This window comes from Catharus ustulatus, chromosome 2, assembly GCF_009819885.2.
Source record: "Catharus ustulatus isolate bCatUst1 chromosome 2, bCatUst1.pri.v2, whole genome shotgun sequence".
NCBI lineage: Eukaryota > Metazoa > Chordata > Aves > Passeriformes > Turdidae > Catharus > Catharus ustulatus.
The window spans coordinates 27,458,568-27,486,051 of NC_046222.1; the positions used below are offsets into that span (position 1 = coordinate 27,458,568).

Here is a 27,484-nt window from a genome sequence, read left to right on the forward strand (position 1 = left end):
AGTCTGATCTGGCAAACAGATTCTCCCAAATGTCCTTTTCTGAACTGGCTATTTTAGAGTAAATGTCTCCGTGTAGATTTTATAATACCTTTCCCAAAGCTGATGCCTTGGTTTTTTCCCCAAGGACTTGGTGCAGATCCAAAACTGATGATGGATGTAACTGACAGGTAACTGTGTGTCGCAGGTCTACATTTCCTTCTCTTTGGGAAAACTGCTTCTCTGGGGAAGTAAGAAACATAGATCTGGTGGCACCAAGTTTAGAAACTGTCACATGGGTATGTGCTAAGCTACAGGCCTGAAGTGTGGGGTGCCTGGGCTGTGCTCCTGGTTCCCATTCTACTTGGTACTTTTCTTGCTGCCTCCACCCTGTGGAATTCACCAGCTGGAGACGAGGTTTGCATACTCTAATCAATCTTGAGGTTCCCCGTGGTGTCTGCAGTTGAGCTTTTTTCAGGTACCTTCCTAGGAACAAATGCTTGGACGGCCCAGAGAAGCCCTGTCACATTTGCCATGCTGCAGAGTAGCACAGAACTAGGGAATTTCTCAAGTGCTGACAAACAAGTCAGTATTGCAGGATGTCCAGAGCGTGCAATAGAACCTTTCCCTTGCTTAGCAGTGAAGTGCTTTGGATTCTCCAGCCTTTTTTCAATTTGGTCTACTTTTCTGACAACCAAGTCTTTCCTCTGCAGCCCTCCAGCAGATTGAAGTGGCTTGCTCTGATAGTGGGTTTAGGCCTGATAGAGCCTTCAGCTCTGTTTATAAAGCTCTTCCTATACAGACAGTATACAATGCTTTATCAGTCCCTAGCTTCTCCCTGGGAAAGACACACTGGGTTGTATTTTCAGAAGGCCCTGTGAACAGGAGCTAGCTGTCACCTCATGTCCACACAAGGTGCAGCTTTCATACCAGCTACATGTGGTGAGAACCATGCAAGTACTTCAGCTTCAACATGTCACCAGGATTGGATTTAATTTAATTGAAAGTTAAGAATAATGATGGGTTTTACTGCATTTCCCACATTACTTAGGGATGATGGTTTTCTTGACTCGGTGGCTGGTGGAAGTGCCATTCTGTGCTGGAGCATTCTGCACTGCCAAGTTGACTGTGCCATCATACGTAGGTGTGCTGGATTTCCCTGCCTTCACTTGTGTTGCATGCAGCAAGCACTTCCCTTTACTTGCATTTAGGGTTGAAATGGCTTTTCAGGGGTTCCCAGCACTTGTAGTAGTTTTTATCTAGGCGATTTGAGGTCTGGAGGCCCCATTTGGTGACGGCAAGGCTGAGAGATGATTCAAACATGAAGGCCTGTTGGGAAGAGCAAGGGTAGATTAGGGTAAAAGAGGAAGAATTTTAATCCAGGCAAGGTGTCTGCTCTACCACAAACAGGATTTCTATACATGGTTCCGTATTTCCAGGTTCTGTCTTCAGCCTGACCAACTCGGAGAGAATGCTCTTCAGATCTGGCAATGTATGCTGGAATTAGTCAGATCGCAGGAGTGACTTTTGACTCCCTGCATACCCAGGAAAGCCAGGTTGTTCCAAAAGCTGTAGTTCAAGGTTTGTTGATGAAAATCATTAGATTTTTAGGGGGTAGAGAAAGGAGGACAGTTCGGGGTGTTTACTTCTTTGCCCATAGGCTAAGACAAAAATGAAATTCCCATCTTTCTGCTCAGGCAGCAGTTTATGTGGGCAGATGATCAAAGCTGCCTGGCATCAGATGTCTCCAGGGGAGCTCCCGGGAGTTGAGCAGTTTCCACTGGTGGGGGAGCTGAATGCTGCAGCAGTTGGGTCTAAGTGCTTTTCCATGTTGCCAGCAAGAAGCGACAGTACTAGGGTTTAGTTTGAAAGTGGGCATTATACCATGCTGTACTCCAACTCATGTGCCTTGGCTGCTTACCATGGTTCCATCTGCAACCCGCTCTGGCTCCAGTTTGGCTTTGCTTGCCTTCTCAAAGCAGTCAGCATCTGGCCCGTGAGGGGTCATCATGCTGTGCAAGCTGCCACCTCCTGGCTGGAAACCTTCCTCCTTTGCTTCATAGTGGCCTTTGATGAGCCCCATGAACTCACTCATACAGTTCCCTGCAGGAAGTGAAGAGAATAGGTTGCAAAGAAGGGTGGTTGGGAGGGATCACAGACAGGCAGTGAGCTCCTTGAAACCCATGAGCTAAGCTGGGCCAGCAGAGGGTGGAGTGGAAGTTTCTAGATAGGGTATCATGCTAGGGGACATCAGGGATCCTACGGGCAATGCTTGTAAAGTTGTACAGGATTTTATTGCCTGTATTCAGAAACAGAGCTCCCTAATGAAGGACATTAATTAGAAATCACCTTAATGAAGGTGGTTCCATCAATCTCTAAATGACGTTGGTTGACCTGTGCTTTTCCTACCATCATGAGCTGTGTTAGTAATGCACCTGCATATGGACTGCATGGTGTAACCCAATTTTACAAGCTTGGATTAGGGATTGTGAAGCATTGGAAAGGAAGTTCTGTGTAATCATCCCTGTGTTACAGACACAATATACCTTGTAAGAGAAATTGCTCTGCTGTTCCAGGTTGTAAGCAGGAAATTATTTTGATACTCTACCTCTAGTGCAGTCAGGCACTTCATTACCTTGTGCTATTAATTCATGCATTATCTGCCTATTTCTCTACAGCCACTGTATGCCCAAAGACAAGGAGCCAAATTCTGTCCTTCCCTGAGAAAGAATACTTTCAGTAGACCCTCTGAAACCACTAGAGTAACATATCACTAACTCACGCAAGGAAAGTTATATCTAATCATTCAGTACTTATTGAGTTATGCTCCCTGTAAGGAAAGTACTTTAGCAGCTGTCATCCAAGCTCTGAGCTTTCCTACACCTGATGTGACTAAACAATATGGCAACTTTCTGCTCAGAAGTCAGTTTTTGCAAAACCAGGACATGCTTCTGTCGCTATTTTATATATAGCCCTTTTTTTACCACTAATTCAGTCCTTCTTAAATACAATCCAGGGTCTAAAGTGTTTAACAGCAAAACTAATTTAGCTCAAAGCAGGGTTGGCCTATATATGTATGCAAACATTCATGAACTTTCATTCCAAGTTGCCAGTGTCTCACATAAGACTGGATAATTACAAGCTTTCCATGGAACCCGCTCATGTACTTGCACTTGGCATATTTAAACTGCAGTACAGACCTCGAGAGCTGGATAGCCAATTTGTCAGCAATAGGAATTTTAATATCTCTTAGGAAGACTGGGAAGGTAAGTAGGAAACCAGCCTGAAACTTAGGAGATGAGCAAAGTCCAGTCTCTTTTTTGCTTGCAAATTTTATATGTGAAACCAGACAACTTATGTGTGCCTTCCTTCCCTGTTAGTTAAATAGTGTTGTCTACAAGCAGGACGTTGAGAAGTTAAAATCTCTTAGTGGCCAGTAGATATTAAGGACCCACCATCATGAGAATCACATAAGCACTCTCTCAGACAGAATTAATATATGCCCATGGTATAAAAAGTGTGCAGAATGGCTGAGCTTTCCCCATCAGTCTCACAGAGTGTTTCATCCTCTCCCTGGAAGGCCACCCCATGTTGGGAACTGGATTCCTGGCACCCATTCAATGCAACATGTTGCCATGCTCTGCCAAGATGAAGCCAAAAAAATGCCAAAAAGAAACCAGCTCTGCAGATGGCAACCAAATCCCAAAAATGTTAACCAACCCCCTGCCTGAGAAGCCAATGCCTCATCAATGGCTTCTTAAACGCAAGCAGTATGTCCATCACTGTGCAGGTGGTGAAGAAGGGCTGGAGGAGAGCCAATTCCCTTCTTTGCTGTATCTCTGATCTCACCATACAAGTGCCAGCTGTACACCCCTCTGTGCTCAGCACTTGTAATATATTTCCCTTTCTTCTGCTCTTTATCTATGTACTCGAATGAGATATTAAGTAATTCATGGCTGGGTGACAGGACAATATCTGACTCATTTGTACAATGCCAAGTACAATATGCACCCAGGCTCTGTGGGAGCCCCTGGAGTACAGATACATCCATCTATGCAGAAGCAATGAGCCCATCATCTCAGAGTTTTTGTGAGGGATGCTTTAAATAGGAACATATTTGGATTTGTCCATTTTTCAGTAAGGACTGACTGACTCCAAGAAGCTGACTAACTGAGCCAAGGACAACAAACCAGAGTGCTGCTTCTCTGTGCATGCTCTCAAATAAATGGAGACTTGTTTCTTTTCTGCAGTCCTGATGTCAAGCACAACCAAGAAAGCGCAGACGTACGGTGGTAGTAAGGTGGACGGAAGGTGTTGTTAGCTACCCCCCAACGTGGGGGGAATATGACAAAGTCAGCAAGTGCCACTCCAGCGCGGGTCGTCTTGGCTGTCAGCACAGTGAAGATAGAAGGATCCTGGAAAAAAGCAAAGCGAAAAAGCATGAAACAGAGCAGGGCTCAGAGCTGTCTGCTCACGTCACCCAGGTAGTAAACTTCACTGATACAGCCTCTCCCTTGCTTAAACCCTTTTGTCACATGAACCTGATAGTGTGGATGAGATTTGGGACCCTGGGGGACAGCACTCAGCATCACAATTCCATACTGTATAGGGGGGACAAAAGTAGGTCTGGATGGTTCTTCCTTTGAACAGCTTTGATGATCCTTCCCCATCCTGGCCCTTGTAGCTGGCAGCGTACATGACGAGGGTGGACAACACTGCAAGATTAGGTACTGGAATTCCAAGAGCAGTCTCCAACACTCCTACCACAAAACCACACCTTTTCCTTAGCCAGTTAGGGAGGACAGGAACATCCTGCTAGAGGCAGTTAGCCTCATGGCCCTGTTAGTTTACAAATGAAGAAGAAAGTGTAGAGAAATTGTGGCTTGTTGAAATCTCTCATCCAGTGAAATGATTTTCTGGGCTTTGATCCTGAATCCATCCTTCTCCTGGCAGATTTTTCTGGAGTTTTAAACAATACTTTCTGTTGGTTTTCTCACTAGAAATGCTCCGGTCTCCTTGCACGCCCATTTGCATTGCTGTGGGCACCTCTCCCATGGACTAGATGAGTTTGCACACATTAGTTTTGGCTTTAGTTATTTTCAATAATGTCTAGAAATTATTACAATGGAAGCTGACTGCTCTTCAAAATGAAATTCAGTGCTGGACTCAGAGGAACCAAAGGAACGAGTCTGTCCAATAGCAAGAAATAAATCAAGGCAAGAATTTGAAGCAACAGTGTTTTTACTGAGTGTCATGGTGTATGTTGGCATCAGTATTCATTCCTCCTCCAAGGCACAGAAATTCTATGCTAAGCTGCACAAAGCTGTTTAAGAAGCTGATCAACCTCCAGTTATGTCTTTGTACCACAAAGGAAGATGACTTCTCCTATGAAATCTTTGTTTGGACCCAGGGAAAGCAGCACAAAAGATTTCACACTGTTTTTTAGAGCACAACATATTTTTAAGAGGTGCAGAGCCCCTGGAGCTCAGGGTAGATTTGGATGGTATGGTATGGCCCTGTTCCAGAACTTACCGCGTGGTCAAAAGCAACTGCATTAATGACCATGAATTTTTCCAGGTGGTATTTGTATGGTGTGTAGTTCCCATGCCAAGCTACAACATTGTAGGGGGAGTAATCCTAGCAAAGCAAAGAGACAGAAGATTACCACATACCTTCAAACATGCTGCACATGTGCAGGATGCTGCTCTTTTCCAAGTGAAAAGTGGGTTTAGTACTGGTTAGGGGTACACTGGCAGCTGTTTAAACACAGCCTAGTGTTGTGAGGATGAGGTTTTCCTCAGCATTTCTGCTTGGTGAGCCTCAGCCTTCCCTCTGGGGTTTGGTCTCTAAGAGCTTTTGAGTGTTTGGACAAGACCAGCTGCAACACCAGCTCTATGGTGAGGAAACTGGATTTTCACAGTAGCACCAGCTCCTCATTTCTATGTTGTCACTATAAACATACAGAGGCAAAGACCACTGTTGAGTTTTTGGACAACCAGGTCCTCACAAACACTTTTTGCCCAGACTGAGGATCCTCAGCTGGGAAAATGAATGATCCAAGAAGACAAGGGCTCAGTTCTGCTCCACATAACTGAGCAGGACTTCATGAGATGACATTCATGTTAGCTGCATATCTCAGGCCATACACTGGCAGTCACTGTGCTTCAGTGTTGCCTATTCTCCCAGGGCATCCTCACCTGCTGGGCTGTAAACAGCTTGCCCTGGTACTTGCTGATCACTGTGTAGCCCCCTGGCACTTGGCGGTCCTCGTACCATGCCACAGGCACCAAGAAGTCACGTGGGTTGGCCAGGCCGTTGGCTCCTGGGAAAAAAGGAGAGGTAACAAAGATCTTTGGGCAATCTGCTAGTGAAGTGAGAGGCTAATGCAATTTCCTGGCCTTGTGTGTTATGAATTACCCAATTGCTTCTTGGCCCGCCAGGAGACCTGAAAAAGTCATGTTCTCATGCTCCTATGAGTAGGCAATTGTAATTCATCCTAGCATTCAAGTCCATGCTCCCTTTGTGATTAAGATGGGTCTCCACTAGTTGCCTTCTGAATGAGATTGGTACATCATCCTCAGTTAAAGGCATGTAACAACCAGGAATTAAGTGAAAAATGGAGGATGAATTGCTCTCTGTTCCTGGACATCCTATGACAGGATGCTTAGCCATATAGAAGTTATGAGGCATGTCACGAGGGGGGCAAATATATTTCTGAATGCTAATGAAGAGAGCAATAAAATAGTGATACCTACATACTCAGGGCGTACTGAGAGGTTGCCTAATGTGAAGAGTGCATTTTCAAAGTGCAAAGTACCATGTGGGTGCTGGAGCATTCTTCTCATTAGTATTATTCTTACAAAGTTGTTTTGAATTTCCTGGATAAAAATGCATACATTACTACCCACTACTAAGGTTTAACAGTCACTGCTTTTCTCCAGCTGTCACTTTTTTTTAAGTGAAAACTGAAGTTAAAATAAAATAAGACTGAAATACAAAGGATCTTGGTCTCTGAGGGGAAGGCAGGTAGATGGTGAGAAGAGGAGCTCTTACAATTATCACCTCCTAAGAAGGTTTGCAGGCAAGTGCACTCTTTTCAAAGAAAGTAAGCCTTGTAATAGATTCCTGCATTGTGGAGACAAAAAACCACCAAACCAAAATCCCAAATAAAGTCTAACTGTGTCTGAAAAACTAGCTAATGGGAAAACTTATTAAAAACAGGCTGGGCAACCATATCAATAATCAAGTGGAGCAGGCACAGGGTATGATAAGTGGGGGGTGGCAGAAAGCTGCAGCTGGCTAAAAGGCAAGCTGTTGAAAAATCACTGTAGGCTGCATGTGGAAAATGATGTTATACATTGTTACGCATGTTCGATTGAACAGCTACAGATTGGGTTGGTTCTCCATTGAAAGAAGGATCAGCTGCACTTTCACCATGGCCATGAGATACAGATGCCCCAGAATGCAATGTGCCACACCAAGCTTGTTACTGATTGATAATACCAATTAATTTGCTTGAAGCATGTCCAGTTCTTTAGATCATGCTGACAGCTAAAAATATGTAGTGGGAAAAAAAAACTCCAATCCAACCTAAAACAAAATTACCAACCCCGAAACACCAGTCTGAAAGTGCAGAACTGTTGACACTGGTTTTGTAGTTATTTTAGCTGTTACAAGAGGAGTTTCACTTCCCTTCCCTGAGACAATCTTAGTAGCAGTAACCAGGAGGTATTTTGCTCAGCAAGATAAATATGGAGGCAAGTACCCAAGGGATAACAAGGTGACATAACCTGAGCGAAGTGCTGCCAGAAAGCTGACTGGGAAATTGCAATGTGGACAGCAGGCCTTCACATGCTGTGTTCCCTCGCAATATCTTTGTCATGGCAAGCAAGAGCCTGTGCTTTCATGATCTGTGACTCTGCACAGAGCAGGAGGCATCTGGCACAGAGGATCTGTGATTTATGAGAGCTAGACCTGGACTCAGTGAAAGCAGATCCTCCCTGGCAACACCACACGGAGATGTGAATGTGTTGCTGATCCAAGACCAGTGCTGCTCATTTTATTGGTTTCTAATTCTCCAGAGGAAGCAGTTTCTGATACTTAAGCACTCTAAAGTTCCAAGGTTCCTCTGTTAACAGAAGCAGGGGGAAAAAAATCCACTTGATTAAATCTAAAATGGGCCTTCAGGAATATCTCATTTTCAGTTGCCTCTGAAGTCTGCCCTTCCTTTTACCAGGAAAATTCTCTCCTATCACTCCAGTTTATGCCATATCTGTAAGTATGAGGCATCAGTGGTGATAGCCTTTTGGGTTTCTTTTGGTAGGAACAAGTTCATGCCAACCAGAAATGAAAAGAAAATAGTAGAAAAAAGGGTGGAAGATAAATTCCCCTGCAGTGCCAGGGGAATCTCTGGACAGCTGGTCTGTTATAGTTTTTTGGGCAGATGCTTGCTCTTCTAGGGAATAACAGTACTGGAATGGAAAACGTCTTTGTGAAGGAGCATGTGCATGGGAGAATGCGATGGATTTGGGCTTGCAATTCATGCTTGTCCCTATGAAATTCACTGTAGGTCTAACAGGATATCATTACCAATGGGTCCCAGGTCAGGCAGCTCGAAGTGCGCCCCATACACCTCCAGGATGTAGCCTCTGGTTTCTCCAAACACCTCCACACTGAAACGCATTCCTTGCTGAAAAAAAAAGAAAGATACTACGATCTTCCCAGGAGTTTGCTGACAAACCAGCTGAGTGTAGGAGTTTGCTTGCTCCAACATCTGGCTCTGAACCACAGGCAAGGTGCATTCAGTCCTTACCTGGATGACACAGATTTCATTGGGCTCCACTAGCATCTTCCCAAACTCAGTTGTGATGAGCAGTTTTCCTTGCTGGGGCACTGTGGAAACAAAATTAAGGCAGAGGAGCTGAAGTAGTGTGATGATTGCCATCTTCTCTGTCCCTGTCAGAGCACCCAGGCTCCAAGCTATCCAGGGAGTCTGGGCTCTCATGCTGCTCTTGCAGCAGAGTCACCTGTACTGGAGTGAAGCTTCCTGACCAGCCTCATCATCCCCACATCACAGAAGGTATTTGTATGAGCCAGAACTTCATGGCTCCTTGGTGTAAGGTTTGCACCACAGTCCAGATAAATGGGATTTGATGCATTTGGGTCCATACCTCTCTGTCGCACAATCTTCATATGAAACAGTGCATGTATCCATCTTTGTCATGACTGTGGCAGTGTGAGATGTCTGGGAATAACTAATTACTGTCTGCTAACATCTGAATATTTTTCCATGACTGTCTGTTGCGGCTGGTGCCTGGGGTCTGTCAGACCCTGGCTGCTGCCGGCATCCCAGATAGAGGGTCCTGCAAGGAATAGCCTTTCCTGGAGTCTTAGGCAGTCTCAGCCACAAAGGTACCAATATGCAAGCAAGGCCTGGAATTCAGGCGATCAGCTCTTATAGTGATTTCAGCTCTATGTGATTTCAGCTTGGCTTGCAAGGTACCTCGGCTGATGCTAAGATGAGAGACTTGGAAGCGCTGTGTAGAGGTTCCACAGAGTTCTTTATTGTCTTCTTCTGCAAAGGGGTGTCCAGTGACAGTGACATTCCGCTGAACTTGGTAAAAGCAGGGATTTTTATAGGGGAGAGTATGGCTTGACAGAATGACCAATGGTTTGGGGTTGAGGGAATATGATCAATAGTTTTACAAGGAGATAAAGCAGGAGTCTGAAGCAGGGAGAAGGGTTTGTTAGCCTAGTTAATATGACTAAGCAATTCTTATCAAGGGGATAGCTCTCCAGGGAGGTCTGAGGTCTTGTGGGGGGCCCTGCTCCCTTCACAACTGTCCTGGTGCAGGAGAGCTCACATATTGACTTGAAAAACTAGCAGATTTACAGAACCTGTCCTGGCACTTTTACTTCACAGTAGTGAGGGAGGTGAGTGAGAACAATTTAATAGCTATTTAATGGGACAAATGTTCCTGTTGGTGTCCTGAAGGCATTCCTATTCCTTACTCAAGAAAGATACAAGCAAATATCTGACTTCTGATACCACTCAGAATATTTTTCATTATGTGTAGACTTTACGTGTCAACCTCCACATACATGGTGGCAGTCTGGTTGCCTGAGGCTGACACAGCACAGGAGTTAAGCTGCCGTGCCAAATAATCTTGGGCTAAAGCAACAAAGGCATCTAACTGTAAGCTGTTTGGAAATCCTGAGGTTTATGATTTCCAGAAAACCTCTGCCTGTGACATGTCTAATAAAAGTCTGGGGAGCACTGGGAAATGATCCCTGAGCATCATGGCAAAGAAGCTGGGTCACTGCTCAAAGAGTTGAGGTCTGGCACAAGAGCAGTGCAACTTGCCCAACAGCTGACCTGGTGCCAGATCTGCATGGCATGGGGGTGAAGCCAACCCTCTCCTCCAAATCTTGACTGTAGAGCCTCAGGCTCTGGAAGAAGAAAGAGGCAGGCGGGTGGTACCCCAGGTACAACCACCTGGAGGAAAAAAGAAGCCGAAAGCATCAACTCACCAATCAGGAAGTCGCCATCCGAATTATAAAGGCATCTAAAGAAAAAGGGAAACAGTAAGGTTAAGGTGCTATAAGCTCCATGCATTTGTGCACACCACACCCACAGGTGGGCAGTTTTGAGCTGGGAGACTTACATGGCAGAGTTTCACAAATTCATAGAATATTCTGAGTTGGAAGGGACCCATAAGGATCATCAAGTCCAACTCTTAAGTAAATGGCTCAGGCTGGAAGCAGGATGTTCTCTGACCTCTGCCAGGTCCCTGCTTTTGTATTCCTGGGCACATCAGCTGTTGTAGGCTGGGGGGTGGGGCTGATTTTCCCCAAGCCACTGCAGGGAGCAGCAATGCCTGCTGCATGTGTGTTGGATTCTGAGGAGCAGCTAGAGGATCTAAATCCAACACATCTCCTCTTGCTGCACCCCCATGTCCGGCTCCCTATTTCTCTTGGTGGTTCCTCACCCATTCCTCTGGTATTTGACCACAGAGCACAACCTGCTGTGGACATAGAGAACACGTTTGCCTGTGCACACAGGAACACAGGACATACAGGGATGCTGGGAGCTGGACTCAAGTTGGTGGCAGGCAGACGGCCTGGAGCAGTCTCAGCCACCAGCACAGCAGGCACTGACCTGTTGATCATGGAGGTGTTGCAGACAAAAATATGGATGGCAATGCCATTGCGTCCTCTGGGCTCACCGGCGCCACATAAGGTGTGCAGTCCCTACAGGCAAACCCAAAGCACCAGGAGTGAGCAGAAGGCAGGGGAGCAGGGACAGCCCTCTTTCCTCCCCTCACTCCACCCTGTTGCTGGGTCTCACCTCCTCTCTCGCTTCCCACACTGCTACCAGCCTTTCTCTGTGTGGCCTTTTGTCAAGTGAGTTGGATTCTCTTTAATATAATAATGTAAGCTAGTGTTTTCCAGCCAAGGGTCTGGGGAAAACTGAAGGTTGGGGCTTTTTTTTTTCTTTAAGACTTCCTTGAAAGTCAATGAAGAAAACAAAGCTCACTGCCAGTTGCTTGAAATCTGCAATACTCTCCCCTCCCACAGATGTTTTGCAAGCCCAGTGTTTTCAAAACTGCCAATATTACCCAATTCTGAGCATCTTGTATGCCCTGCCACCCCCGAGTGGAAACAGAGATGGAGGATGCCCAGATGCCCTGGTTCCCCAACTTACGCTCACGAAGTCCATCTTATTCTGAGGGGCTTTTGGAATCTCAAAAGGTTTCCATCGCAGCTAGATTGCAGCAAACAAAAAAAATAAGAAAGAGGTGCTAGTGATCAGAACACTGAAATGGTAATTCAAAAGAAAGTAGACCCATCTTCCCCTTGCTTCTCCTTGCTGACATAGCTCTATCTTTCCCTTTTTCCTCATTGCCTTGATCATCTGGTTTTGCAAGTGGTGTTTGTTGGTGTTTGGTTGGGGGTTTTTTTTGTTTGTTTTGTTGCTGTTTTTTTTGTTTGGTTGGGTTTTTTTTGGGTTTTTTGGGTCCTTTTGTTTTAATTAAAGAAAATTATTTGGGGGGCTTTTGAAATTTTTAATCATAATTTTGTAAAGTAATTGGCAAGCCTGTGTAGTGCCAAGGTTAAAAAAATCTTATTTAAAATCTGTCTCTATTAATAACAACACTTTTGAGAGCAGAAAAATTCAGATAAGCCAGTTTTCCACAGTCAAATTGTCATGTTCCTGTGCTCCATGCTGAATGATTCAGTCTTTCTGTGACTCAAACATTCTTGTTTGCTCCACCTCGTTTTCCCCACATCCAAAGCAGAAATAGCTCTGCCTGCATGATCAGGAGCCATGAGCAGCACTAATTACTCCTTGCAAAGCCTATCGAGGTCCTCAGGCAGAAGGTGCCAGAGGAGTTAAAAATATTTGTTGGATTTGAATCCACCTGCATCCGTTCGAGAAATTTCAGAGTTTATATTTGTCTGGGTTTTTTGTTTGTTTGTTTGTTTGTTTGTTTTTGGGGTTTTGTTCGGTTGTTTTGTTTTTTACTATGACATTTGTTATTAGCATTTGTTTTCTCTCTGCCTCTCAGTCATAACTTTCCTTTGTCATCTCTGTTCCAGCATGGAGAGCTTTCTTCTGTTCCAGCATTTCTTGCTCAGATGCCACTCCATATTTTTTCATCCTGTTTGACTCCTTTTCAGTTTTGTCATCTGTGTCTTTTATAATTTGCCATTGTCCTTGGGAAATTTTAAGGTGTCATTTTTCCCATTGACTTCAATGGCCATATGGCCATCTTTTTAGATGGATGAGGATTGATGAAGATCCTTAAGTATCTGCGTGAAACACAAAGCATCACAGGAAGAGCAGGTATTGTCTGATGAACTGAACCTTGTCTCTGGCTCTCCTTCAGAGACAATGCAGGAAGGTGGCTCCCACTTACTGACCAGGAAATAACTCTCCTGGATTTGGTGGTTGCCACTGAAAGTGGCAAGAGAGGGAGTGGGCAGGAGCTTTGCTGCTGTTTCCTTAGACTAAAAAGGTACTACACATAAATGGTTTCAAATGCTTGAGAGCTGGGCATCTTGGAATTACTGTAATCACAAATAAGGGTAGATGTAGGGTGCAAAAGGGCATCAGGGATGGATGAGGTGATAACAGAAGTCACTGGAGCTTCATCTGGGAAAGAGCACCAAAGGCATGAAAATACAAACCTGTCACTGGTCCTTGGTCAATGGCTGGAAAACATATTCCAGCAGATGTGAGAAATAATTTAGACAAATTGTGAGGCTACTGGGAGGCTGGAAATTAGCTAATCATGATGCATCAAAGGGCAAAACCTGAGAGAAGTGAAAATCAATGACCATGAGACGATGTTGACAGAAGAATGGCAACAGATTAGTAAAACCAAATGTTCTGGGGCTGGCAGGGAAGAAATAATGGTTAAAGACAATGGCAAGGCTGTAACAGAGAAAGACAAATGCCATGTCTCTGTGTGACTCTCCAGAAAAAAGCAAGATTTCCTGTTGAGAAGGGTAAGGAAAGATAAGGAAGGAAGGATAAGGATAAGGAAGGATAAGAAGGTCTCACAGATATATATGTATAACAGAAAGATCTTTGAACACAGAATCTGAAGAAGGAATAGAATGATACCAAGTTTTGATATAGAAGAAAAGAATTGCTGAGCCAGTCTTAGTGGGTAACCAAGAAGGCAAAGGGCAAATGAGTTGGAAGGGGCTTTTATGAATCTGAGCAAAGGATAAATCCACCTAAAACAAAAGATATTTTTACCAAGCAAAAAGATTTTCACAGGAAAACAAGAAAACCAATGTCACAAGTAGAGGAAAGATCTCAGAATTTTCCACTGCAAGAAAATTGAAAAACAACTTCTAGCTTAAACTATAACATACTAACCTTTTGTGATTGGAAAATAGTAACATGAATATGGTAATGTTAGTAGTTAGGATAGGCTATAGGTAATAGTAAAGGTATTGATTGGTCGTTGTATAATAAGATGCACAGCAAAGAAAGAAATACAATGCTTTGTAACATAAATAGAATAGAGCTTCAGGACACACGGCTTGCCTATAGCCATTAGCTGTAGGCTCAACCAGGGGAGACGCCAGGTAGTGCAGATCTAACCCTGTGGCCCTGTAGCCATGCTGGCACAAGGATCTGTCAAGATGGGTAGCTACAAGCATTGAGGGCTGTCCTTCCTTGAGTGACCATGGTGAGGAACAATGGACGGGTGGTGGACAAGACCTTCTTCCAAATTGGTCAGAACCCCAGGAACCCATGGCTTCTCTCAGACCTCTTGCAACTCATTGACTTGGCACTTCTGATTCGTTTAACATTTGACTGTCCTTCTGGCAGAATCAGGGCTCCTTCCAGCATGGTTACCTGGTTGGGGTCAGGCTCAATTTCATCCCAGTCATGTGTCAAGTGGCCCTCCTTGAGAGGTTTGAAGGGTTTGTGGCAGACTGAAGGTAGGATTCGATACAGCCAGCTACAAAGAAGGAAAACACCTGGGTTAGCCTGGGGAAGAGGTTAAACCCTCTGGGTAGCTGCTGGCTGATTGAACTCCTAGAATAACATTTATATGGGTGGCAACTGGAAAAGATTTATTAGATATCAAGTTTATAATATTAATATTCAAATTACATAGCAAACAACAACTCACAACTGGAGGTTTCCAGAGATATGGGTTTTATTATAGGCTCTAAATATGAATGTGTTGCTTTATATACGTAAATGTGTATTTATATGCAATTACTTATGTCTACATTCACATATATGCATATTAAAAAAAAGATACAGCTTTTTCTGTTGCTGAAATACAGCAAACTCACAGTTGGAAAAAGAAGCTTGTTTAAACACAGCTATAAAGCAGCATAGACAAGACAGGGACAAGCAGTGTGCAAAGGAAAGAACAGAGGAGCTCTCTGGAGACAGCCTATATCTGAATTTGGATGGATTACAAAAAGTAGCATCCTATGCTTTGTTGGCCATGCCCCTGCAGCAAAGCTCAGAGTTTATGTGATGCTTCATCCTGCTGTAGGAAGTCCTCCCTGCCTCTGCAACTGCCTGGGACCATCACTCTCCTTCCTTGCTGCCTGCTGTGGCTGTGGGCCCTGCCAGCACTGACACTCCGGCATCCACACACTTTGCATGGTGCAGCCAAACCCAAAGCTAGGCTTTCAGCCAGGTGAAAGAGTAGAGGGGATCAGAAAAACCTGAGCTAGGCAGGGCAGCCAATGCTTTTGATGTGTTAATAATGGTGGTTGCAGCTTGGGCGAGTGGGAGAGGGGAGGAGGGAGCTCTCCCTTGAGAGCTGGAAAAATTCCATCAAGGACAACTTTGTGCAGCAAACAATGATTCGTCCTTTTCCCACGCACACTGAGAGCTGGTACCAGCCTGGAGAGCAGAGGCATCTCAGATGATGTATTTCTTTTGAACAAGCAGCAAAAGGGACAGAAGAGCCACAGTGGGAGAAGCAAAAAGAGAAACCCTCTTCTGCAATCTGGTTATGGCTGGAACATGACAGCTGGAACAGAGCTCTGGGAAGCTTGCTGCTGGCTGGAACAAGCTGTTCTCAGCACTGCTGAGGTGTTAAAGATAATGCTGGGTGCCTGGCACTTTTCTGAGACACTGACCAGCCCCAAAATGGGAACAGACTGAGCTAGCAGCTCATTGGCCCCAACCAGTGTGCAGGAATATCCCTTAGGAGGAAAGAGGCTTTCTCAGAGGGTTGACTTTGACACTGTCCATCATCATGTGCTTACCAGTACCAGTGGCAGGAGTGATCTTTCCATAGAAGCATCAGGGCTGAAACTCCGAGGTTGTTTCACACAGCACACATAACCCATTCAGGATCATGTGGTCCCTGTGAACATGCCCCCCTTCCTCATCTTGCTTGGAAAACCACTTTATTTCCTGCCTCAATTACTCCTTTCTCAAAATTTTCTTAACCCACTTGCCCCATGAAAGCCTTTTCTTTTCCTCTACCATGGTCTTCTGCCCTTGTCCCTCTCCCAGTGCACAGCAGAGATTTTTTACCCTTCTAGGCTTGCAGAAAGCAGTGGCACTGAGGCACCCTCTCCACCACTCCCCAGTGCTCACCCCAAGTACCACACCCCCCACCCACTGCCAGGGGTCACAGTACCTTCGCTTGTTGGTGGGCCGAGGACAGGTGAAGGCAGAGCCTGAGAGCTGTTCCGCGTACAGACCATATGGGCAGACTTGAGGGTTATTCTGGATGGGAGGAGAAGGAAAAATAAGGAGTGAGAGGCAGTGGCATGGAACTTGGCTCTGAAGCCTCCAGCAGAGTACTGACCTGAGCACCCAGCACTCCAATGCTGTAGGGTGCTGTGCTCTCCTGAGGCTTCACTTCAGGTCCAGTACTTGTGTGTTCTTGTTCCTCAGAGGCACCAGCCAGACCCCAAACACCATTCCCACATGCCACAGAAGTGCCCTAAGGAGTCAGCACAGCCACTGGAAGCAGCCATAGAGTAATCCGCAAGGGCCAGTGCTGCACAGGGTCAGAAGCAGGAGTATCAGGGAAAAGGAAGTACAGTAATTTCTCGATTATAAGCTGCACCATTTTGACTAAAATTTTGATCCGAACCCAGAAGTGCGGCTTGTAATCCAGAACGGCCAATATATGAACAAAAGTTCAGAAATTTCCCAACCTGGAAGTGGGAACCCGCAGCAACCTTGAGCCGGAGCCCACCTGGCCCCGGCACCGGGGCAGCGCTGGGCCGGGGCAGGGGGCCCAGCAGCAGCAACACCAGCAGCACCAGGCCGGCATGGGGGACCCCGCCAGCAGCGGCGCCGGCAGTAGCGGGCAAGGGTGAGCAAACACGGCGGCGGCGGTGCAGGCAGTGGGTGGAGGCGAGTGAGCCCAGCAGCAGCGGCAGCGCCGCCCGGCCGGCCCCAAGCAGCCCCGCCAAGTGGCAGTGCCGACCTGGGTCACCCGGCCCCGTCGGCAGCCCTGAGCGGGCCAAGTCCACCTGGCCCCGAGCCAAGCCAGTAAACCCCAGGTTCCCATGATTCTGTTACTAATTGGCAACTTTGTGAAAGTTGCACATGGATCCTTGCTGTGAATGAAAGTGCGGCTTATAAACCGGTGCAGCTTATATATGGAGGAAGAATGAAACATTGCCGACACCTGGACATGAGGCTTACAATCAGGTGCGGCTTATAATCATGAAATTACTGTAATTCCCAGTGAATACAGACTGAAAAGCAGACCAGTATTGAGCACAAACTTTTCTCAGAGCAAGTGTTCAGAGGGGTTACCCCAGAACGCCATGTCTGGCTGGCTTTCCAGAAGGTTAATAGAGACTTACAGAAGCTGAATGCACTGAATTCCCCCTTCTCCTCCTGCCCTCTGCCTATGGAACTGGTACCCAGATCTGGCATCTTGGTGTTGTACTGCTTTCTCCTGACAGTGCTGCTTGCTGCCCAAAAGGATCAGTGACCTGTGAAGGAGCCTTTGCTTTCCTGCAGGGTTTCTGCACAGTGAGAGCCCTCCTTTGGAGTACAAAGGGGGCACTTTCCCATTTGCAGAGCCGTGGTTACAACTAGCACAGGTTTTAGCAGCCCTTATGAGTTCATAATTGCAGGACAGATCCCTTCTTTTCAGAGAATATAAATTAAGCATTTTGATCTAAGTAGGCCATCATCTATTTGTTTGAGATCACCAAGAAGCAAAGACATCCAAGAACTGCAAAAAACACCCCAGTGGGACAGGTATACACCATTTGCTATCTCATCTCCCTCCTGAAAGGTCTGCTATAGCATCCTTTATCCTGCTGCTGAGCAGACTAGCCATCCATATTGGAATCAAATGCTGCCTTGAGAGGTGGGCAGAGGGGAGAGCTAAAGCTCTCTGATTGCGTGTAGCTTCCAGCCCTCCAGCTCCATCTTGTCAGGATGGGTATACTGTAAAGCAGGGGGATCAATAACCCTTGGAATTTTTATCTTAGCCAGCACTACTGCAGATGCCAGTCTTATAAATACTGCATTGGAGAAAGGATCCACTCCTGGGACTGAAGATCTTTTATGTCTAACTTGTTTTCAGATTTTTCTATTAACTCTTTTGATACAGAGTCCACACTCTGTCCAGATGAGAGCACCTCAGGCCAAGAGCTGGAGGAGTCTGCTCTGGAGCTGCTGTGGAAATCCTCAAAAAGCAGATACACCACATCTCACTGCCTTTTTAGACAAGCAGCCATCACTACTGATCTTCCAGTTTTAAGGTGCCTCTTTCTTACATTTTTTCTATTCAGCCTCAGTAACAAGACGCTGCACCCACCAAACTACCAACCTGAATCAGCACAGCAGTGTGTCCTGTGTGCACACTGTGGGCTGCTATGCAGACCTAGGGAATATTTGTATTTAATGTGTCCCTGTGTTGTGTGTTAGTGTCCTCACTGGCACACAACATGTAAAATACCAGAACTGGGGAAATCCAGAAAACTCAGGAAAAGCGAAACTTGAAAAAGTCTCCATTTGACTTTTATTCTACTGGCCTCTTTGCACAGATGGGGAAGAGGAGCAGCAAGGGATGTAATTGGCTAAGCACCTAGTCATAGAATCATAGAATGGTTTGGATTGGAAGGTTCCTAAAGATCATCTAGTTCCAACCTCCCTGCCATGGACAGGGTCACTTCCCACCTGACAGGTTGTTTAAAACCCCATCCAACCTGACCTAGAACATTTCCAGGGATGGGCTATCCACAGCTTCTCTGGGCAATCCATGCCAGTGTTGCACCATTCTCATAGTAAATAATTTCTTCTTAATATCTAATCTAAACCTGCCTTCTTTTGGCTTAAAGCCATTCTCCCTTGTCCTATCCACTACATGCCACTGTGAAAAGTCCCCGTGCAGATCCCTGGTAGCCCCATTTAGGTACAGGAAGGTGCTATAAAGTCTTCCTGGAGTCTTCTCCAGGCTGAACAACCCCAACCCGCTAAGCCTGCCTTCAGAAATGTACTCCCATCCAAGTCCAAAGGATTATAGGAAGCCACAGGCAGCCACAGAGTGTGTGCTGGTGTGAAGTGTAAAAGAGCACACACTCTGGCAGCACAAAAGGAGGTGAGAGAGGTTTAATTCTTCAGTGTTTCATTCTTGCCTCTGGGTACCAAGAGAGCAGCACCACATGGGTTGCAACTCCTTTCCTTAAAATGGAATGACCCCACATAATTTATTTTCATTCAACATATTCAGAAGTTACTTTTTAAATTGAACCTGTCAGTTTATTACTGCAGGCATTCATGCCCCCTCCCTGTAAAGAAGCTTCTCTCCTGCCAAAGACTCGTATGTCAGCTTCATTGAACCCCATTCCTACAGAAGTCGTGAAATCTGCCTCTCCTCTGTGAGCATACCTCTCTGCCAATCTTCAAACTTCTGCTCTGGCTTAATCCAGAGCTGGTGGCTTCCTTCTCAGTGAGGCTGAGCCACTTGTATTGCAGACTCCTTTAGGAAAAAACCCTGTTGCTGAGCAGAGGTAATTTAGGCAAGTCTTAACACCCAAGGTGAAATTTGGAAGCTTACAAATAACTTAAAAATAGGAAGTATGAATGGAAATCTTTAGTTCTGACTTCTGCCAGCATCTTACTATTCTAGTCTTGTATAAAGAAGATTCCTGGAGATTTTCATGGTGGCAGAGAGAAAGGAAACATGAAAGATGAAAAGAAGCCGAAGGATTAGATATTCACACAAGAGTGCATTTTGATAAAGCACTTAAAAACCTCAGTACCTGTCCCTCCGGTAAAGCTCCTGGACAGCGTGGATCCTCAGAAATATGTTCATTTCCAAATCCTGACATGTACTGTAAAATAAACCACACAGCTCATCACTCTTTTGAAAACACAGTCAAAATCTCTCCAAACAATCCACCCATTGCTTTCCCATATATTTTTCCAGGTTCTTTGTTTGCATTAAGACTCTCTCAAGTGATCTGCTTGCACGTTACCACAGACCATTTTTACAGCTCCTAGATTTGCTTCATTAGCTAACCATGTGGTGGGCTGGAAAGCACAGACAGGAATTGCTCTCCCAAATCTGCATGTCTGTTTTGACTACATTCTACTCCATCAAGGCACTTGAGAGACAACCCAAATATCACATATACTGTCAGACTCAAGGATAACAGGATGATGGATAGGAAGAACTGTGAACCAATGTTATGGATATATGCTAGCACACATGTTCAATCTGGCTTTGCTTCAATCATGGGTGTTCCAAAATCTGCAGACTGCCTTGCAAATTTGTTCAGTGGGCCCTCAGATTCTTAGGGAATGAAACTGGGAATCATTTGGTTGACATGCCTTGTGATAAATCCCTATGCTCAAATAAAAGGTCAGGATTCAGATGGGATGAGGGAGGAAGGGAAGCAAAGCCAAGTTAAACTGTGTCACTGATCTGCCCTAAATAAGCATTGTCCTGTTGAGCATGAACTGTCCACCATGGTAGTAAGCAAGAATTAATCCATTACTGGGTCATTGTCTGGGTCTCTAGAGCAGTGAATTCCCAAGAGACCCACAGATGGAACAGACTTACACATCCTCCGACACCTATCCTGCCTACAGCTGCCATGGTCTGAGCATGACTAAAAGCCACAGGATAGAGTGTATGCAGATCCCAGTCTTGCAGCACTGAGAAAATCACGGCAGCAGGCCTGAGACACATAAGGAAAGCAGGAATAACAGACCTTAGCTTTTCATTGTCAGAAATGTAAATACAGTCCCTTCAGATGCACCAGGAAGCCACAAAGCTGTTGACCTCTGTGTGAATGCAGAGGTGTTTTTTGGCAGTGACCAGCAGTTTAGCCCTGTGGCCTGGGGAGGGAGTTAAATATTAATGCAGCCCTCTAACAACTTCAAGAGTAGTGGTGAAACACTAATCTTAAAGAAATTAGGATTTTAGTTAAAAGTTAAAAGAAACTGGGCTTGAGATAGTTACCTGAAACTTAAATAATTGATTGCCTGTCAATTTCTGTTTGTTCAGCTGTGCTTGCAATGGGAAAGGATGAAACTAGTAGGTAGATCCAAAGAACACGAACAATTGCAACCAGAAACTCATTCTTTGCAAAACTGGAGTTGCCCCAAAAGCCATTTGTATTGTCATTTATAGAACAGGTCAGGGTGAGGAAGACTCACCTTACTTCCTCCAAGACCCCTCCCCACAAAAACGACCCCAGACTTAATTCAAGAAGCCAACCACGCATGCTTAATAGCCATTCCAGCTAATTACCATAGGAAGCAGGGGATGGGAGGGGCTGGTATTATTAATATGTATTTGTTTAAACCTTTTGTCAATAAATAGACTCTGTGACCACCTGTAATTTCGCAGTGCGTATTAGGGGGCTACCCCACGCTGCTGCCCAGCACTGAATAAACATACCCTTTCTAACTTTAAATTGTTAGACAGTCTTTTGTCTGTCACAGTTGAGTATCGGTATTAGACCAATACTCATATTTTGGTAAATCAGTGGGGCTGCTCATCAGCCTTCAGACAGTGGTGCCAGGATGGCAAAACCCAGGAACCCTAAGGCTTGCCTGTCACACATCCTGGCTGTGATGAGCACTGAGTAGCCTCAGCACGTGCAGAAACCACCCTCAGCATGGTATGACCCTCCAGGAGACACAGGTCTGAGATTAAAGTGGACTAACAAAGTCCCTGTACCTGGTTTATTTTATACATAGTATTACAGTGCCTGGATTACAGTAAATTCACGAATACAAGCCGCACTGAGTATAAACTGCATGGCTAGGTGTTGGCAAACATTTCGTTTTTTGTCCATAAATAAGCCGCACCCGAGTATAAGCCGCTCTGTGTTCGCAGCGAGGACCCGCGTGCAACAAAGTTGCCAATTAGTAACAGAACCGTGGCAGGGCGGGGTTGACTGGCTCAGCTCGGGCCATGAGGGCTCGGGGCTGCCGACAGGGCTGGGTGGCCCAGCTCGGTGCTGCCTCTCGGCGGGCCCGCTCGGGGCCGGCTGGCGCCACCGCTGGGCTCGGTCACCCCAGCCCGGCGCTGCCCCGCGGCGGCAGGGGGGGCACAGAGCCCGCCGGCACCTGCGGCGGCGATGGGAGGCGGGGATGGAGCCTGCCTGCTCCTGCGACGGCGGCACGCGGGGATGGGAGCCCCCCGAGCCGCGGGGCCAAGCGGAGAGAGTTGCCCCTGCTTTCCCCGAGCCGTGGGGCCAAGCAGAGAGAGCTGTCCCTGCCTCCTCCAAGCCGCGGGGCCAAGCGGAGAAAGCTGTCCCTGCCTCCCCCGAGTCGCGGGGCCAAACCTAGAGAGCTGTCCCTGCCCCCCTCGAGCCGCGGGGCCAGCAGAAAAGAGCTGTCCCTGTCTCCTCCGAGCCGTGGGGCCGGCAAAAAAGAGCTGTCCCTGCCTCCTCCGAGCTGCGGGGCCAGCAGAAAAGAGCTGTCCCTGCCTCCCCTGAGCCGTGGGGCCAGCAGAAGAGAGCTGCCCCACCTTCCCCACCCCCTGTGCTGCCTGCACAGAGCAGCTCCACCTGCCGCGCAACAGAGTATCAATTTGTAACAACCGCGTAAATGCAGGGTTTTACTGGCAGGAGCTCGACTTTGCAGTTTGCACTGACTTGGTTTGCACTCCCAGGGTTGAAAATGTCAGAAAATTATTCACATATTGGCCGCACCTGAATATTAGCCGCTTTCACGGTATGAGACCAAAAGTTTGGTCAAAACAGTGCGGCTTGTATTCGTGAAATTACTGTATTCCCCCCAGGGGTGCTCAACCTTGGGCAATTCACAGTCCCCTTATAATTTTCCCAGTGTAGCAGACACTCAGAAAGCAAGCCTGAAACGTCTTGAGAAATCATGTGTTTTCCTAAGGCTCCTTTCAGCGACCTGAAAGAGAAGACCATTCCCAGGGGGCCAAGGCTGGCTGGAAGCCTTGCTCAACCTGAACCTGAAAACAACCTGGTTTCCATCGGTTCAGGGAGGACATTTCTCTCATTTTACAAATGAATATACAGTAATTTCATGAATACAAGCCACACCATTTTGACTAAGATTTTGCTCCCAAACCAGAAATGCGGCTAATACTCAGGAGCAGCTAATATGTGAATAATTTTCTGACATTTACAACCTCAGAAGCGCCAACCAGAGTGCCGAGCTGAGCAGCTGCAAAGCCAGCATTTTGCGATTGTTACAATTGTTACTCTGTTGCGCCGCGGGTGGAGTCTGGCTCCCTGCAGGCAGCACGGGGGGCGGGAGAGAGGAGGGAGAGCTCTCTCCTTCCCTTCTCTGCTGCAGCCCGGGGGAGAGACGGGGGGGCCCCGTGCCGCCATTGCCGTGGCTCGGGGAGGCGGCAGGGGCCCCGTGCCGCCATTACCGTGGCTCGGGGAGGAGGCGGCGTGCTCCGTCCCCGCCCGCCGCCGTGGGAGTGGGGGGGGCTCTGTCCCTGCCTGCCACCACGGGGCAGCGCCGGGCCGTGGTGACCAAGCCCAGAGGCGACAGCCGGTCCTGAGTGGCCCCACCGAGCGGCAGCGCCGGGCTGGGCCACCCGGCTCCGTTGGCAGCCCCGAGCGGGCCGAGCCTGCATAGCCCGAGCCAAGCCAGTAAACCCCACCCTGCCGCGGTTCTGTTACTATTTGGCAACTTTGTTGCATGCGGGTCCTCGCTGCGAAAGACAGAGCGGCTTATACTCAGGTGCGGCTTATTTATGGACAAAGAACGAAATATTTGCCAACACCCAGAGATGTGGCTTATACTCAGTGCGGCTTGTATTCGTGAATTTACTGTACATCACTAGGAGCTGCTCTCCACTGGGTTCTGCAAGAAGCATATTGATATGCAAAGGAGTAGGTCACCCAGGCAGCCTTGGCAAATGTATTGTATTGGAGCATTCTCCTGCCCCTCCCTCCGTTCTCTCTACAACCCCCCCTCCCCCCCACTTTCTTTTAAATGGAAATGAAGCAATATCTGATGGGACTGCAACAGTTTCAGAATTAGCTGATACTTCCACACTGCATCCTCCTTTACCAGTAACATAGAAGTGCTCTGAGCATTTGCCTTCGGGGTAGCCCTGGTGAAAAGGGGAGGAAGTGGGAAGAGGACGAAGAGGAAACAAGTTGATTTTCTGGAAGCATAGCCAGCAAGATTCAACAGGCTCTGCTGAATGTTAATGGAGAGCTGAGAGGGGACAGTCAGTGGTTCTTTGGAGGGTTGTGTACCTGGCTAGCAACATGTGCTCCCCAGCAGCTCTGTGCCACACTGTTGGGGTGAGAGTAAAAGGAGGTACAGAGATTTTACTGTGACAAATCTATTCCTTGTCCTTCAGACTAAAAAGCTGACGACCTGCACATATGAACAGCCCATCCACATCCCCAAAAGTCCCTTTGCCTCTGCTGGCTGGGCCAGAGGAAAGAAAGAAAACCTTGCTGCCTGGACTGAAAAACCTGAAAATGGAACCCAACCCTTCTCTGTGAAGTGGCACCATGATTTGAGTCCAAGAGCATCTCCCCCTAGGTCTCTGCCTGGCCTCTACAGTTCCTAGATAAGTTATGGCTATCTGAAGGTTGAGTAGGTTGTTGGGCACTATTATAGTTGAGCAGCTGGTTTCTCTGTTACACAAAATAGTTTCTGTGGCTCCTTGTTTTCAGTCCTGCTTTGAACTACTGTTGTTATTTTGTTCAAGATCCTGTAGCTTTTTATGCCTACAGGACTGTTAGGAATTACAGTAATTTCACGAATACAAGCCGCACCATTTTCACTAAAATTTTGCTCCCACGCCAGAAATGCGGCTAATACTCAGGAGCGGCTAATATGTGAATAATTTTCTGACATTTCCAACCCCAGGAGTGCAAACCCAGGTGCTGAGCCGAGCACTGGCCAGTAAAACCCGGATTTATGCCATTGTTACACGTTGGTTACTCTGTTGCGCAGCGGGTGGAGCCGAGATGCCTGCTGGCAGCGCAGGAGGGGGAGGGAGACAGGGGAGCTCCCTCCTTCCTTCCTCTCCTGCAGCTTGGGCGAGGCAGGGGCTCCGTGCTGCCATCCCCGTGGCTCGGGGGAAGGCGGGGGGCTCTCTCCTGCCATCCCCGCGGCTCAGGGGGAGGCGGAGGGCTTCCGTCCCTGCCTGCCGCCGCGCGAGTGGGGGGGCTCCCGTCCCCTCCTGCCGCCGCCGCCATGGGTGCCAGTGGGCTCCTGTCCCCTCCCACCACTGCGGGAGCGGGGGGGCTCCATCCCCGCCTCCCACCACCACCGCAAGTGTCAGCGGGCTCCATGCCCCGCTGCCACCGTGGGGCAGCGCTGGGCCAGGGCGAGCGAGCCCAGCAGCGGTGGCAGCCGACCCCGAGTGGGCCACTTGGCCCCGTCTGCAGACCCGAGTGGGCTGAGCCCTCACAGCCCGAGCTGAGCCGGTAAACCTCGCCTTGCCGCAATTCTGTTACTATTTGGCAACTTTGTTGTACATGGGTCCTCACTGCGAACGAAAGAGCGGCTTATAATTGGGTGCGGCTTATTTATGGACAAAGAACGAAATGTTTGCCAACACCGGGTGATGCGGCTTATAGTCCATGCGGCTTGTATTCATGAAATTACTGTAATCTGACTCCACTTTGGTTTTTGTTTTGCAGTTTTCAATAAAATGAGAGAGATAAAAGCCCTGCACAGCATAAAAAATTCAGCAAAGCCCATTGATTGGAGTAACTGGGACATAAAGCAGAGTGCTCACAATGGGCGTCTTGCTTTGACCTATAAACCATAACATTTTGTTCTCCAGATTAGACAGTAGCCATGGGAAAAACATATTTGAAGTCTGAACACATAATCTGCAAAATAATTAAGACCCTTCTTCAAATACTACGTAATATATTTCTCTATCAGCTCCTGCTGCAGGACACAGGGAAACAACATTCCTCTCAAGAAGCATGACACTTTTCATTAGTTCTGCCCAGTCAGCACTGGAGTGTTTAACACAAATGCAGAAACACTGACATGAGCATTTGGGGCAACAAGAAGAGCAGGTCTCACACTCTGTGTCAGGCTCCACAGCCTCCTTGCAGGCTGAAGCCAAAGCACACAAACCAGAGTTGTGCCCTGGTGCTGCAGGGCCAATATCCCCAAAAGAAGCTGCCATTTCCCCGGACATTTCGACATCCCTCTGCTCCAAAAGTGCTGGACATGGTCCAGGGCCAGACCTTTACAGCTCTAGGCTGGGACATGACACTCTGTGGACAACAGAAAAGAGGGATGGATGCCAGGGGAGTAGAGAGGAGTGGTAAACCAACAGTTTGGGAGGATAGATGCGAAGAGAAGGTGGAGCAGGTAAGATGATGATGGAGTAGAGACATGTGACATCTCGGAGAGGAGCTGCTGGCAGATCAGCCTGTTCCCATGAGCAGCTCTGGGCAGACCCACACTCAGCCTGCAGCCACAGCCACAATGGCCTACAAGGTGTTGGGGGCTGCTAGGAGTCAGTCAAAGATGGACACGGAAGATGCAGTCACAGCTATGACCCTCATCTGGAATGGTACAGGGGCAAGGCTGCCCTGCTGCTGAAAGAGGATAGTGAGAGCTGGGAAGTGTCACAGACAGGCAGGGAAGAAGCACAGTGAAATCTTACTGTTTGAGGAGACAGCACTCCTCAGAGATGAATGAGACCTGTAAGAGCACTGTGTACAATAATGAGCATTACAGAAGGTGGTGGAGGACCACACATATGTATCTCCAGGACTAGGAACAGGCTTAGTAACAGTGACATCCCAAAAGTCCAGGGAGAAATATGATGATCCTGCACAAGCTCTTGAGATTCACCATGTCCTGGCGTGAAGCATTGCCACTCCTGACTCCTGCAGCGGCTCAGGCACCCCAATGGCCCAGGGGCAGCTAGCCCCCTCATGACAATGGTGAGGTGCTGATGAAATTCAGGGCTGCAAGTCTCATGTTCCTATGCTTGAACCACAAACCACCCTATCACACCCTTCTCCAAAAGCTCCCCCCTGCTCTGGCAAATGGCGCAAGGAAAGCTCCTGCCAGCTGCCCTGCTGGGGTTTGGAGAGGAGGGCATGGCCACAGCCTTGCTGTTCCAGGGTGCCCTGCAAGGGGTGCTGAGAAACAGCCCTGAATGCAGCAGCTCCCCAGGACTGCTAGGGAAGATGATGGCCAGGGTTGCAACATCTGGGCAGATATTGACAGCTAGATTTCATAGGCTGAGGGGGAAACACGCCCTGCCAGGACAGGAGGAGGGGTGCATGCTGAGGGTGGGGAAAGGACAACTCCCACCATGAAGAGGTCCTGACCAAGAATGATTTCCATAAGAGGTGAAGAGGGAGAGAAATGCTTATTTATAGATGAAACACAACAAAATACTTCATCCCAAGGAAGCTTTAAAAACACACCTTGACACACAAAACAGGGGCACAATAAAATGGAACAGATCCCAAAGAATTACTGTGAGCAGAGAAAGGGTGTCTACAGCAAGCACTGGTGGGTCGCAGGCACCCGACCTCTTACCTGCAGGCCCGCCATCCTCCTCCTGGTTATCCTCCTCTT

At 47.3% G+C, this 27,484-nt stretch overlaps 1 protein-coding gene across 1 annotated transcript; it reads right to left on the minus strand.

Annotated features, from left to right (window-relative positions):
- Positions 1-861: 861 nt before the first annotated feature.
- HGD (homogentisate 1,2-dioxygenase) lies at positions 862-27,460 on the minus strand. The gene is made up of 14 exons (XM_033086923.1): positions 27,446-27,460; positions 19,717-19,788; positions 16,116-16,204; positions 14,354-14,459; positions 11,681-11,740; positions 11,135-11,226; positions 10,507-10,541; positions 8,789-8,868; positions 8,566-8,665; positions 6,174-6,298; positions 5,509-5,613; positions 4,265-4,391; positions 1,898-2,079; positions 862-1,305 (listed from the first exon to the last, which is right to left on the minus strand). Exons 1-14 carry the CDS (start codon positions 27,458-27,460, stop codon positions 1,174-1,176), a joined length of 1,320 nt encoding a protein of 439 aa, XP_032942814.1. The 3' UTR covers positions 862-1,173.
- Positions 27,461-27,484: the final 24 nt, after the last annotated feature.